At 42.1% G+C, this 15499-nt stretch overlaps 1 protein-coding gene across 2 annotated transcripts in view; it reads right to left on the bottom strand.

Moving 5' to 3' along the window:
- Nucleotides 1-15499, bottom strand: part of crim1 (cysteine rich transmembrane BMP regulator 1 (chordin-like)) — a 101572-nt gene that overhangs the window by 45106 nt on the left and 40967 nt on the right. For both annotated transcript variants that reach the window (XM_036541871.1, XM_036541872.1), the window contains exon 3: nucleotides 238-480. In XM_036541871.1, the coding sequence (XP_036397764.1) occupies nucleotides 238-480 (243 nt within the window). The remainder of the gene's footprint in view (nucleotides 1-237; nucleotides 481-15499) is intronic.

Genomic DNA, 15499 nt, shown 5'->3' with positions numbered 1-15499 from the left:
TGTGGCATAGTGGTAAGGAGCAGGGCCTGTCATTCCCAGGTGGGCTTCTGCTGTCATTTCCTGGTTCAAGGTACTTGAATATGAACCACCTCAGTAAGCATTCAGCTGCGTAAACGAACAAAATGTAAAAATCGCAAGCTACGCCAGTCTCTCTGGATGAGAGCATCTGTAGAGCTAAACGCCCTGCAGCGTGGTCTAACTGTCTCATCTGTGACCGGCCGGCCGGCCTGCCCGTACCTGGCTTGCACTCGTAGAGGTCGCAGCACTCGCCGGGCTTCCCTGAGCCCTTGGAGACCAGGATGTTGAGGTAGCCGGGCTGGCACACCTTCCGCAGGCAGCCGGCCGGGTTGCAGACGCAGCGGCTGGGCAGCGGGCAGCACTCCCCCGGCGGGGCGTACCCCTCGATCAGCACCGAGTCCTCGGGGCAGCGGGGCGAGAACTGGACCTCGCAGCGGGCCTTGGAGCAGTCCGGCCTCTCATCTGTTTGGGAGGGGAGAGGGAGAAATGAGAGTGACGTCACGTCAGAGCAATGTGACATATTGTAGTATGGCTTCCCTTGTCTAGTCTGGATAACACAAGCTTACTTGTGGTAGGGCTTGAACAGTGTTATGCTCACACTCACTGGTCTGTTCTTTTGTGCTGGAAGTCCCTGGATAAGAGCATCTGCTAAATGAATGGAATGTAATGTAATGTTTCCCTGGTCTAGTCCCGGGAAGGTTCTCTGTATTTCAGTTACCATTCGAATCAAATTCAAATCAGTGAAGTCTGACTGAACTGCTAACTGAATACCAACACAGGATTTGCTATCACTCGACAGTTGCTCCAGTTCTCCTTGAAACAAGGAAGATGCTCATAGTGCTACCATTAATAACAAATGAAAAAAGAATAATAAATTATTTAGGAAAATAAGATAAAAGAAAAGGTTCTACATATTTTTGGTAATATCTGCTGCTGCAACTTAAGGGGAGTTGTAATTAATCAAGCCTAATCACTGTTGACTTGTTTGAGACATCAAAAGATGGAAGAGGAAAAGATGAAAAAAAACAACAAAAACAGATTTGAATATCTTTACATTTATCTATTTGTAAGCAGAAATGCATATCTAGCAACACATCTTCCACAGAGGGCTCAAAGCAGGCATCAGGAAATTTCAGATCAAGATCAGTATTCAAATTAACAACCTGATTAACTGATCCCAGCATGATCAACCACTCAAAAGACTGTAAAGAAAGTAAAAAAGACAAAAAGTAAGGAAAGGCAAACAAATGCACGGTATTCCCTGTGAAAGCATCCATCAGACAAGCAGTCAGGCTTCCATAACAGAGCGATGAGTTCCCTCATTATGAGAGTACAGAGGGGCTGTTATGCTTAAGGGTCTACCTTGGCTCCCCTGTCTTTCAAAAAATGCTAATAATATCTACAACTAGCACAGAACCCCGTAATTCAACAGGGCTTTAGATCTTCCCAGTCAAAACCAAAGTTTGTATTACTGACATCCATACACCAGAGCAGCCTTCAAAGCATTAATGTTTTGACTACTGTGAGTGAGAGGAAAAAAAAACAAGGATGAAGGAATGAGGAAAATATACACTGTACAAGAGGGATGAGAAAAACAGGGACCCACACAACACTGTTTTTTTTCCCCCAGGGACAATAACTATAAGTGGTCAACCTTCAGAGTGCATAGTAACCTGGGTAGACTCTGGGCGTCAGTTTGTTTTGAAAAGTGCTGGGGACAACGACGGGTTCACACCTATTTTAAAGTCGTGGGGATGAAATGGGCCACGACAAAAAGTGGCGGGGACATGTCGCCAGCGTCGCCAGCGTCCCCAGCGCAAATGACACCTATGAATGTCAGCCGGAATTACAGTGTGTAACAGCTGTGTTTCCTGCAAAGCCCCTTGGCCACGCCAGAGCAGCAAGCAGAAGGACTGGCACAGCAGCTCTATCTGTACGGGTGCCGGAAGGATATCTGCAGCCCCGGCACGGCCGTTTTTAATGCACATCTCATGAGAGCCATCCATCCAGAGCTGCAGTCCTGCTCAGCCCCTGAAAATGTCATCCTTTCCAACCATAACGAGACCACCCAAAAGGGTGGGCGACAGTGATGAAGAGGGTGGACAGGGACAAATACAAAGACAAACAATGATGTCTCAAAACAAAAGAAATTTCACTCTGTTTGGTCTATGTTGTCTGAATTACTGCTGAGCCTCTACACGCGAGTCAAAAACAGTCACTGGAGCTAGACAGCTATTAGCCTTAATTCCAGTTACAGCCAACTAAGCTAACTGCAGTTGTGTGGATCCTTCAGCACAAAGCTTGGCGTGAGTGGTGTTACACAGAATTTTTCAGTGTTTAGACATTTAACAGAATACAGTAATTCCCCTGAGATGTAACATCTCATTTTCAAAGTGAATGTATTAAGGTCATACGACTGTAGCTACCCACTTCTGAATACCAATCACCATTTTCAGGTGCTGGCTAATGTTGTTTCAGACTGTGGCAAGCAAATGATGTTTTTGACAATAGCACACCGCATGCAAGGGATGTGAAATGAATAACAGCTACTACTTGTTTGAGGATATTCAACATACTATAATCACTTCTGCTATTGGAAACATAGTTCTACACTCAATGTTACTGTCTGGCTGACCCATTCAACCAGTGCTGTATATGGGGAACTGTAGGCTGACTTGATGGTTTCCTTGGACCATTTTTTTTATTTGATGCATTTTAAGATTGCCACATTGCCACATTGAGGTTATTTGAGAGTTGTTTTGTATGATTATTTCTGTTAAGAAAATAACCAATCATATAACAAAAAATAGTAATTACACTTTTTCCCAAAATTTAGCTTTGAAATTCAGAATTGCAGAATTGTAGAATTTCAGAATTGAAAGGAAACACATTGGTACAGGGGAAATTAATGAAGGAAGCTTGTGGCTGTGGACTACCACCTACTCAGGAAGCGTTTGCTACAGAATTTTTTCTCCCAGAAACCACCTCCCCGGGAGCTGGCTTCTGATCGCCTCCAGTTAACCCAGGGCTGTGTATTAGTCCTGTTATCCACACTCGGGGGGGGGGGAGAGACAAGCATCTGAACGCTGGGGGAATATGCATAAGCCCTCTTAATGAACATCATTCTCACAATGGATTAGCGCAGTGCTTCTCAGCTCCAGTCTAGGGGACCCTCTGTATGCAGATTCAGATTCCACATCAGATCTTAATTAATTCAGTTTGATTGAGCTGTCAACTGAATGGCCCGGAACTTGATATCTCAGCATTAACTGAGATTAATAAGGTGTCAAAAAATAATTAATTAAATAAAAGCCCTGAGATAATTAATAAAACAACTAATCACATTTAAGATTAATATTAATTGGGATTACTGATTTGTGAAAGGACCAGACATCTGCATAAATAAACCTAAAGAAACTTTCATATGTGTGTCTTGTTTTAAGTAGCATCAACATCTATCCATAAGAACATATTTCTACCACAATGAGGTTATGGCAAGAGAACCTGTCTATAGTCATGTTACAGATTAGCAGGTGATTATGCATTTCAAGTGAGGTGTTTATTTGCTTTCAATCACCAGCTTTTTAATTGCTTATTTAATTGCTGAATTTTGTAATCGGAACGGTTCAGACCAGCTCAGGAGCAATCTTATGTTCTGCATTTCAAATGTCTGCTGCCTTGTGACAAACCTTTCCGAGACAGTTTGTTGGGATGTGTCAGAAATAACAAATTGAGAAAAGAAATTCCGATGGGACCTGTGCTATATTGGTAATTGTTGCAAGGTTTTCTTTCATACAGAAGCAATTCAAGGCCAAAAATAAAAATGACACATTTCACCCATCTTGCTAGCTATCAAAGCAAACTCATAGATAAGACTGGAAGTGCTAGTACATGGAGCAGATTATCAGTCAAGTCAAGTCAAGTTTGCCTGGGGCTTGTCTTTTTTTTTTGAAGGGAGATCAACATCGGTAGGTTGGGGAGGTTATATCTACCTTTATAATAAATAAATATTATCACACCTTCGGACGCTGCAAGTCAAGTTCCGCTCTGATACACAGTCTGTCTGTTGTTTTGCTATAAACACCTCCTTTTTCAGGGCAAAAATATTCGGGGCTAGGCTTAAAATATTTGGGACCTGATGATCAGACCTAACAACACCATTGGTCAAGCTACTCAAGCACCTCTTGAACTGCTCACTGTTAGTTGTAGTCTAAAATGACTATGTATTATAGTAATCCAGTCATAAAAGTGTTATAAATACTATGCTTATCATAATGCTTTTTTCCTCTTAAAAAGCCTTTGAAATGTGGCAATAGAGATGTGACTAAACTTTTTAGATCCAGAACAGGTGTACCATGGCATTTAAAAGCTTGAAAACCACCGCATTATGAATCTAAAAATGTTGGTTTGTGTCAAACTCTTGTATGTAAGACTCTGAAAGCAGATCTGGCCATTCACCCCCACTGTTTCCTGTTTCCTGCCTCCTGCCCTGTTCCACTCGGCCCCTGAAATGTCAGTGATTGAAAGATGATGATAACGCACAGACTCATGGGTGATTCAATTCAACTGAGCCTATCAAAATTCAGACTTCAGGGTGGTTGTGGTCGAGGGGGGGGATGTGAATGGCATCAAGGGGGCTGGCATTTGCCAACTTATTTGTAGGTATTTGTACACACTTTCTGTTGAACTTTTGATCACTATTATCTGTGAACCACTCTGAGGAGGGCATGAGCTGCTGACTTCGATCTGGGCCACACATCTCTTCCGCACAAAATGTAAACATAATGTGCAATGGTGCCTGTCCTCCAGGGTAATGCTAGCCCCATTGACTGTTGCGGTTTCATTTTGACCTTGTCACTACGGCAACCATTTCCACTGGTTTCTCTGGCAACCACTTCCACCGCATGTTGTCCCTTCTCAGTGTGGACAGAAAAGATTAAGAGCTGATCTGCTGTGTGAAAGTAGACACAGCAGACCCATGTGGACCAAATTTATGGATGTCACTTGAAATTTAAATGCATTGATGCATATTTCAGTCTTTTACAGGATGAGACCAATATTTAATAAAATGGGTTTAACTGTATTCATTAATGCTGTGCTTCCTTGCATTCTATGTGCCATGTCACATGCATCTGAATCATCCAAAAATGCTTTAATGATTTTTATTGTGCACATTTTGAAGGCTTGTCAGTTCATCCCAGTGGTTGCTAATTATTATTTCATATGTATTCATATTATATTATCACTTATTAAATCACAGCAATACCTCCAATTAGTACACACACACCTGATCACAGGTAGTTATGGACACGACAAAACATTAAAGATTCACTGGTGGAAAGGAGAAGGGATACAAAAAAAAACAAAGAAAAGCCTCAATGAACAATTTCAGTGTAATACAGCAGGTATTAGGCAAGCATTTCACTGCAACGATACTAGAAAATTATTAGTGTAACGTAATTATGACTGGGCTGTAACTTTAATGTTGTCCTCTGGGGGTGATTAAGGTTGTAAAATCTGTCATAATTCTTTTTGTAATAGGGAAAATTGATTTGAAATCAACCTTTCCCTCCTGATTGGCATGGACCATTCAGATGAAGTGCTTCCTTCATGTCACACTCCTTTGTCTAATATTTGCTATGCCTTAGTTTGTAAAGTTATGTAAACTGTTGTTTATCTCTTGTAACTACCTCTTGTAACTATTGTTAAAACTGCTGTTCTGGGCCCCTGTGGGCCCGGAGCATAACCTGGCCTCACTATCACTGAAGCCTCTCACTGTGGAAAATTTCACATGCCAAAAATCACACACATTTATCTGGAGCACAACAGACCACAAGGGTAGTCCTATATTATTGTGGCCGTTTTGGAATAGATGAAACATCAAGCTGAAGCTATTCTTTCAATTTCCGTCAATTCTGTCAGAGGCTTCTCATCAATTTAATTATTCAATTCAAATCAAACTAGCCACCATTAGTTAACAATGAATATTTCCTGTTGAATCCGTCCACTGACTTGTGCTGTAGCGTGATCTCTAAACACTGAATGTAATGGAAAGCTTAGCACCTGATCAATCTGTACAACTTCATCAGGTGGAACCATTAGTGAAAGTTATTTAAGGATGCCAACAAATTACAGTTTAATACGGACCAATTAAAGAATAGGTTTCCGACAAACAGCTCCCTGGAAACGCAGCTGTTTGGGGTTTGCATAGTAGGCATTATTAAAACACCTTTTCCAAAGAAATGATTCTGTGATTCAAGTCACCCCCAACCACCACCCCCCTCCCTTTTTAATGGAGTTGGCATGCTGTTGAATTGATCAGTCTCTGTTAGTAACTTCTTATCAAAATGGCAGCCATTGGTCTGCTGTGGAGACATTTCAGCATTCTGTGGAACCCCACCATGCCATTATCCACAAAATTGCTTATTTGCCCCACCCCCTGCCACGAGTGCGATCCAAACAACCGACCTTGTCTCGCTCTTTGTTGGATGCGTTAAAAAACCCGATCGTCAAGCCCACTTCACCTGAGGTTTTTTTTTTATTTTTTTTTGCTCCAGCTGAAATCTCAATGGCTTAATCAAACCCTTGCCTGAGCCAACTTCAGTTGATCTTCCCAGCTGTGAATAGGAAAAAAAGGACAGATGAAGTGGTTACTGTTTCCGACCGGGTCATTTACAGCTCAGCTGGAATTGAAGCCCTAAGTAACGTCGGTAATAAAATACAGCTGGCATTTACAAACCAATGCCTAAAGAAAAAAAAATCCACAGCACTTCAGATAGCAGATAATGGCTGTGGGTTCTTATTCTAAATTATATTCCCTGCCACTGAAAGTGCGCATTCCAATTAAGAAGCTCTCCGCACGCCATTATTGCTTTATCAGTGAAAATTGAACAGCAGGATGAAAGATCATTTTTTAGAGTTTCCTTTAACATGTTTAAGTGACTGTGTGGGGAGGGAGGGGTTTCTGTTCTCTGAAGTACGAGCTCGCCAATTGTTAGAATGCACAATGGAGTTTGATGTTCTGGAAAGAAATGAAAGCGTGGCATCAAATTCACCCTCGGGCAACAATCAGAGGCTGAATCTACAAGGTCAATGGAAGCTCGTGACCGCTGTGATTGAGCGGCCTTTGAATGGGCCGACCAGTCTCTCCATCCCTTTATCACAGTTGTGGCAGGGCATTTAAACCCCCCGCAACACTCCATTCAATGACAACTCTTAGCAGTGAGTGCCTTTTGAGATTCCAGGAAATAGTACAGGCTCATGATCTGTGATTCTTAAAGCATACATGATAACTAAGAGATGAAATTTTGAGATGGAAGCAGATTCTACTTTTGGGAGAAGTACTGGTGGTGATTTCTTTTGTTTGCTTCTTTGGACATTTACAATTTAAACCTGAACCAGTGGCTACATGACTCCAAAAATATCATTTTGAGGAAACAAGTTTTACATATAGTCTCTGTAGTGAGTAGTTTTGCATGATTTGCTTAACCTACTATTACAGACACCAGAAAAAAAGAAATGATTCCATTTAGGCCCCCTAGTTGTTCCAAGATGTGAATCTACTGCGTGATTACTACTTCAAATGGGGGAGCCACCTATAACATGTTCCACAGACTTTTGGTTTCAGGCATACCAACCTACTGGTATTTGAATGTTAAGGCTCGGTATTTCCAGTCTCTTTCTCACAGATGAATGAGCATTTCAGTGTACTGGACCCTCTGTTTATGGACGCATCTCTGCCATTTTTGCTCCCAAGGTAAAAGGAACAGCGGCAGTGAGTCATCTCGACAACGGCTGAACTCTTTTACATGTTTATCTTCATGGCAGAGAATTGAGCAAGGATTCTGCATCTCTGGCTCTCGGCCCATAGAAACCAGGATCAATCTGTCCTGGCCCTGCCACGAAGACGCATATGAGTCCCATGAATAATGCAGTTTGATTCCCGGCAAGTTTGCTGTTACTTTGCATATGCACAATCATCTCAGGCTGATGAGCATCACCTGCAAATATGACATCGCTGTGGATTCAATACCCGGCTCAACGCAACCTTTCTACCGTTGCACCCATTTCAAATTATGAGAATTTCTTTTTCACTATCATTTTGAGAAACTGTTCCAGTGGATGCAAATCAAAATTTTAAAATATCTGTTGGGAAGACTCCAGTGTGGAAAAAAAGCAAAACAACTGCCTGAACCAGGAGCAAAAGGCGCCAGATGGCTTTATACCACAGCACACTTAATTGCTCAGATACTGTCAGCCACATTTAAGCGTCATTATGGGAGGACAAAAATGCTCCACGTTGATTTAATTCAATTAACCGCTCTTCAGCAGAGAACAGGTTCTGCATATAATGCAGCACAACAAGCTCCTGAAACAAATGATTTCATTCCAGCCCTCAATGGGGAAGTTCAAACACAGACACTTATCATGGTTCACTCTCCCTGTCTTTTGTGTTTCTGTGATAACACCAACACGGCTTTGTGTGCTAGTCGACAATGCCAAAAACATGCTGTCACAACCACCAAAATGGAAGCCAAAATCTCAACTATATTCCTCTTGGAAAATGTTCCAAAAGACATTCCAAAAAAATTCCAACTGGCTCCTTACAATAAACCAGCCACTACGGAAATACAAACATGACTGCTCAGAAAGAAGTCTACCTTTATACTGTAGCTCAAAAGGCTCAAAAACAGTCAAAATGACTGCTGTACTTTTCAGTTCCACATATATGTGTAAAATCAGGGCAATTCAGCCAATTTAGCTGAAAAAAAACAAAACTGACAACCATGGAAAAACACTGACTAAATCATAGCAACATCCAGACAAAAAACTAAGTAAATAAAAATAAATAAATAAATATAATAATAATAATAGAACTGGCAGAGCTGGAAGCACGTACGCTGCCTCCTGTTGGTTTCCACTCAACATTCAGAGTGATAAGGCACACAAGCCGCATACCAGCAGCATGATAGGTCAGCCGTCGCGCCAATCGCACACGCCAAGCCAGCAACACAAAGCGAAGATCCCACCACTCCACAGCGCCCCAGTGGAACCCGGCATTTCAAACTGCGCTCAGGCGAAGATAACGGTCTAATTTCCACACCCGAGATCGCATCATCGCTGTTGCGTAAACAGCAACCTCCTTTCACAGGGATGTCCAACTGGGTGAAACCCCGTCAGGTGGCAGACAGATTAACGCATTCCATTTCGTTAAAATCCCTCTGCGCTCAGAACCGCGTTCTGCATGACTTCCTGAAGGAAAGCGGAGCGTGAGCTTCAGAAAAAATCTGCAGTTCCGCCATAAGCAACAACCTCCAGCTGAACACTTGTTTACACAAACCACTGAGCTACAGGATTATTATGTCTCTGCGCTATCCATATCAGTGGGGAGGATGATGTTGCTTTGCCTAACTTTGCAGCTATATTAAAGCTCAGCCTAAAGCCGTGATCTGAGGATAACTGATCCATGTGTGGTTATGTTATGCGATTTTTGATTTAGACCTACAAAATCTTAAAATCAATCTCAAAACCATGTTAAAAGGCAATTTCACCAAAACGCTGAGGATGGTTTCCCATCCTGTTCTGGAGCACCTGCTGGTGCTTCAGATTGCTTCTGTGGCACAACCACCTGCTGATCTACCGGCCACAGCTAACAAGATGCCTCAACCATCGCCACATTGTCTATTGTCAGATGACGGGCCCACACGCATAGCCTGCCTGAGACCACAATGCCAACCCCTGCCCATCTCACTCTCTACGGACTGGGACTGCGGCAATGAGCTGATGCCTTTTATGTGTTATCCCAATGTTAACATCTCCAGTATTTTCCAGGATTTTTTCCCTACCTTTTTTCAGGATTAGTGTATAGTTTTCCTTTTTCCCCCCACAATTGGCCTGGGTTTTCATCATGTTTTACTCACTCTGGAAAATCCACTGTATCACAAAGCATCGCGCAGGCAGAAATGTCAATTATAAAAATGCGCTATAACAAATGAAATTTCACAAATAGGTTTACATGCAAGGGCCGCCATTTTATTATGACACTGCTGAATCTGGCGTTAAGCAAAAATAAATAACAAAAATATTGTCATGGCTTACAGAAAGAAAATCTATTACTTTTTTAAAGAATAAACTGCTACAACATCTAGGTTTGTTTGGTCATTGAAGGCCCTCCAACAGGTTGACTCCCCCTCAAGCAAGGACAACATCTACATCCCCCACAGTAATGAGCAGGCACTTCAAATAATGGGCTTCAGTCAAGGAATGTTAGAGATATGTCTCAGGCAAGAAATCACACCAACGCTTCTTGAGGTATGAAAAAAACACCCATTGTTTTTTTGCTGGTGTGAAGTTCCATTTAAAAAGATTGAATGCCCATGTGACTGCCATATTTCATGTCTCTCAGACAGAGCAGGCCATTACAGTAAATACAACTAATTAGCTGAAAATTAATGTTCTGACAATGTTCTTTACAGCAGTGTCTTTCAAGGGTAAAAAACCATGGCAAGCTCAGCGTATTCACCGACGCGTGTACTAACAGTTTCATTATTAATTTCATTTCATCATTTCATAAGTCATTATTAATTTCGTGTGCGTCTACCCAGAGTACACCACTGTCTATTACCAATTAATCGGTGAGCTGATGATTCTTTCAAAATCATTTTGAGGCAGTAAAGCTGGCATCTGTATTTAGCCTTACAGTTGCAGCCACTTGACACACGCTAAAGCCGCACGGCTTCAAAGTTACCCTGGTATCGGAAAGAAAATGAACAGATTTTATACACAAGGACAAAAGTCGACTGGAGGTTTCTAGCCGACGCTCACAGTCTTCCAGTGTTTGTCCATATGATTTCATCTTGTAAGGCTGTCAAAGCTTTACTTTTTAACCAGGATAAATGTGTGTCCCCTGTCTGCAAAATCTGACAGTTAAACAAGACACTGCTGGCTTTGACATGAACATACACTAACATTCTGTGCTGGCTCAGTCAACAAGCCAGGCAAGGAAAAAGTAACACTTTTATCAGTAATTTTATCATTTTAAGTTGTGCAGATCAATAGAGATATGGTTAAAGACATGGCCACTCGGATGATAAGCACAACCCAATCTTAATTCTTGCACATCATAGCCTGCTTGACATAGGCAAGCCTAAACTTACACATACTACCACACTCACAGTGGTTATCAAAAACCTGCAGGAGCTGTATAATACTACCACGCTCACAGTGGTTATCAAAAACCTGCAGGAGCTGTATAATACTACCACACTCACAGTGGTTATCAATGACCTACAGGAGCTGAATCATACTACCAAACTGATAGTGGCTATCAAAACCCTGCAGGAGCTGCATAATACTACCACACTCACAGTGGTTATCAATGACCTACAGGAGCTGAACCATACTACCATACTCACAGTAGCTATCAATGACGTGCAGAAGCTGCATCATTCCGCCATACTCACAGTAACTATCTGATGTTACAGTTATCTGATGGGGCTGCTTCATACTTACTTGCTATGGCTATTAATGATCTGCAGGACTTATATCATACTACCACACCCTCAGTAACTATCAATGGCCTGCAACAGCTGCACTGCACTACAGAAGAATTCACTTAAGGCAGTGTTTCTCAATCCTACTCCTGGAGGCCCACTGTCCTGCATATCTTCTATCTATCCTTGTTCCAAACACACCTGATTAGTGTAGTTAACATGCTCTTGATTAAATCAGGTGTGCTCAGCTAATCAAAAGTGCCACAGATGAGTTCAGTCAGGTAGGTAGAGCAAGGATATATAGAAGATATGCAGGACAGTGGGCCCCCAGGAGCAGGATTGAGAATCAGTGACTTAACGCACTGCATGTAGTATACACATTACACTTATACACTTAAGTTTAAACATCTACTGTTCGAAGTACAATTTGGCCACAGACATCGAACAGTTAGGGTGTGGCAAGAAGATGAAGGAAGTCATAGAGAAGACAGAGAAGTCAGGAAGTCACAGAGAAAATCACTTGCAGGCTGGTTTGTGGGTTAACGCTGTCCAGAAGCCACAAAGTGTAAGACATAAAAAGCATACAAAGGAGTGCTGAGGAATTCTGTCCCACGACCATGTAGTGGCCAGAGATGGCACCATCCATGCTAATGCTGGCCAATGCAGTGCCACACTCAACACCCAAACACCTGGGCTGTGTGGGAGGGATGGCCTTTCCCAGGTAAAAATCACCAGAGGCAGACTTGTGAACTCGCCACCACAGGACCAGGTTCGATTCAATCCCTCCCAGCTTAGAGGACCACCTGAGGGCATGTCCGGGTCTGGGGAGGTCCCGGCCTGGCTGCGTGGGTCCATTTATTCCAAGCTTCTTCCTCTGGGGTGATCCCATTGTCCCCCAAAGACTCCCCTCTGCTGCCCACCAAGTAGGGCCCAGTAGGGGCCCAAGGTGATATTCTCTGAACTCTGAAGTCCTGAACCACAGCCCCACTTTTAGCAATCACCATGATATTACATTACATTATTGTCATTTAGCAGATGCTCTTATCCAGAGGAACTTACATGGGTTACAACTTCACATGTTACCCATTTATACAGCTGGATATTTGCTGAGGCAATTCTGGGGTAAGTACCATGCACAAGCTTACAGCAGCAGTGCCTGAGCGGGGAATTGAACCTGCAACCTTTCGGTTACGAGCCCTGCTCTTTACCACTACACCACACTGCTGCCCCCCACCCCCACCCCCAACATGTCGTGAAGCGCTTGAACAGCTCTCTCACATCCCAAATGTGGCCAAGGCAGAGGATTTTGCAGAGGTCGTGACATTCTGCACCCTCTGATTTCTTGGTAAATTATTTATTCTTTCGCTTAAATAAAAGCTTTTTGACCTCACAGTTATTTTGAAGCAGTCGGTCAGCACCACCGCGTAGGGAAAAAAAAAACTCTGCAGAAAGATGAGCAGGATATATCTCAATCTCAAGCCTAAATCATAACGCTGATGCCCTGCAAAACTGAGAAATTCATATTATTCTGAGATAGATTCTAAAAATGGTTGCTCCTTACAATGAGATACAATTTAAACTTAGACTGAGCACCTCATAACTATGACTTTTTAAGTGAGTATTTCAGGATGATATCTCATAATAATGATGAGAAAAGATGTAATAATAATCACATTAGAATTTTATGGCAGAAATGGGTTCCAATATCATTTCTCACATGAACTGCATCAGCATGTAATGATTTCTGTCCTGCAGGCTGTATCTTGTACAGTCTCTTCCAACTGTATTTAATTTACATCAGGCAAGGAACACATCTAATGCTATGTTACTGCAGTGAGAACAGAAATTTGATATTGATCCTCACTGGTATTCAATCAATAACCAACAATGACTTGACCGCTACCACGCTCTATTAACTGTGATTGAGCAAACAATGACTGAAATTCATATAGGCTTTGTGCAGAGAGCTTAAGCACGCAATTCAAAATCGCTGCAAGCTACAAAAACCGTTGTGTTGACATCAAGAGATACTTAGGATTTTGAACAAATCCGTAAAATATTTGATAACGTCAAAATCCTGACCTGCATATTTCACCATCTCCTGACAGCCAAAGCCTAAAGCTTCGTTATACCACAAGGTCAACAAGCCGCCATGCGTTTAACGCTCTGCCACGGGGATTCACTTGAGAACGTTTCTAATGAGACCGTGGCTAAAACCATTACATGCGTCGGTAACACACGTCCACAGTGACAGCCGAGCAACACGCTTGGAACAGCGGGTCTGTTTACTCCATCGTTTACTCCAGAATGACAATAACAAATCTACCCAAGACATGACAAACGCGTTAATGATCCTTCACCGCCACCAACTGTGTTCCTAATATGGAACGACAAGGAATAATGGAAGCTACCGTCAGAATATAACCAAATGAGCACAATAGCGATAAGCAAATGCTGATCATAATCAGAACAAAAACGTATCTCCTGTTACTGTTGACGTGATGTGGATGATGTGGATCACTGGAGCAGGATAAGTGACACACTGAAATGAGCAAACTGGTGAGGGATTTGGTGATTCCATCCATCAGGTGACATTTGGGAATAAGACATGCCCACACACTGTACTTGACAACATGAACACATTCATGTAAAGAAAAAAAAAAAAAACACAGACCTCGACCCTTCCTTTCAGCCTCCAACGCCACACAGATTTCACATTTTCTTTGCTACGTTCAAAAATATTTCTTTAGAATTTCTCTCTACTAATGTGTCCACTGAATGAAACAGTGATGAATCGCCAGTTCATCTGCCGTTACACGAGCATGGACATGCCGTCTCCCAGACAAGGGCAGTTTTGTCTCGGCCCTGCACACATTTCAGCATCAGGACAGTGAGAGAACCTGCCACTTAAGCCAATTTTGAACTAATTTAGTGCAAATTTAGCCTAATCACCTCCATGATTAAAGGGCTGAATGGTTTAAGGCCACTTATTTCTCAGCACACACGAGCCAAGGTATATACCCCACCGATCCACAGTGTTATCTGACTGGCCCAACAAGCATTTTGGAGCTGGACCAGGGAACTGAAATACATCCTCAGATTACCTGGAGCTCTTCAAAGTCTCTCCAAAAAAAAAAAACGCTTTTCTTCTGCGCTTCAAGGGTTAAATGATAAAAGGCACTATGATGTCACGGTGTGGCTGCAAATAACACAAGGGAAGAATATGGGGTACAAATAGAAATGTGACACCTTTTGAAGATAATGCAACCCTTGCTTTACTCAGCTATGCATGAAAAGGTTCTACCACAAGCAAAGAGCAAATCTGTCGGGTGCATGCAGGCCTACATGATGTCACCGGGGCTTGAAGCTGGAAGCGCGGCATACAATGGCACACAAGGAATGACTCAACACATACCCATGTATAACATACAGAATATCAAATTATAGATTTTGATCAGCAACGTTCTTTAAGATACAATATCTCTTCATTGTTTTGTTTTTTTTTTTGTTGGTTAACTGAAGCAAGATGAACATGTTGAAAGTAATTACATCTATTTTTTATCGCTTACGGAGCAGTACAAGCATTCTCTGAGAACAGCTCATAATCTTATTTTGCACGTATCATAAAATGCCTCATCTCCTCGAAACCGGTACTCCTGGTACCGTTGCTGTCCATGACATGCAGGTCACAATCGCACAATAAAACAGCACTTTCCTTTCAATTTTCACATTTTCAAAATGCTAAAGGTACCTCCAATCTCCTACTACACGCAACAAACATTGATTTTCCTTTTTATTGTTCTTCAACAAATAAAGAGAACAATGTCATATTTCCAATTTATGAACATTGTATGGATACTCATACAGTTCACAGATTAAGAACTTTCTAATAAAAAAAACTTACTATCAATCACACTGAAGTGCATTACTATCGATATTCACAGCAAGAGAATGGTCAAGTGGGAGGCTTCACCATTCCCACACCTTTA

The sequence above is a fragment of the Megalops cyprinoides genome, chromosome 12 (genome assembly GCF_013368585.1).
Source record: "Megalops cyprinoides isolate fMegCyp1 chromosome 12, fMegCyp1.pri, whole genome shotgun sequence".
NCBI classification, from domain to species: Eukaryota; Metazoa; Chordata; class Actinopteri; order Elopiformes; family Megalopidae; genus Megalops; species Megalops cyprinoides.
This window is presented reverse-complemented; position numbering and strand designations above follow the sequence as displayed.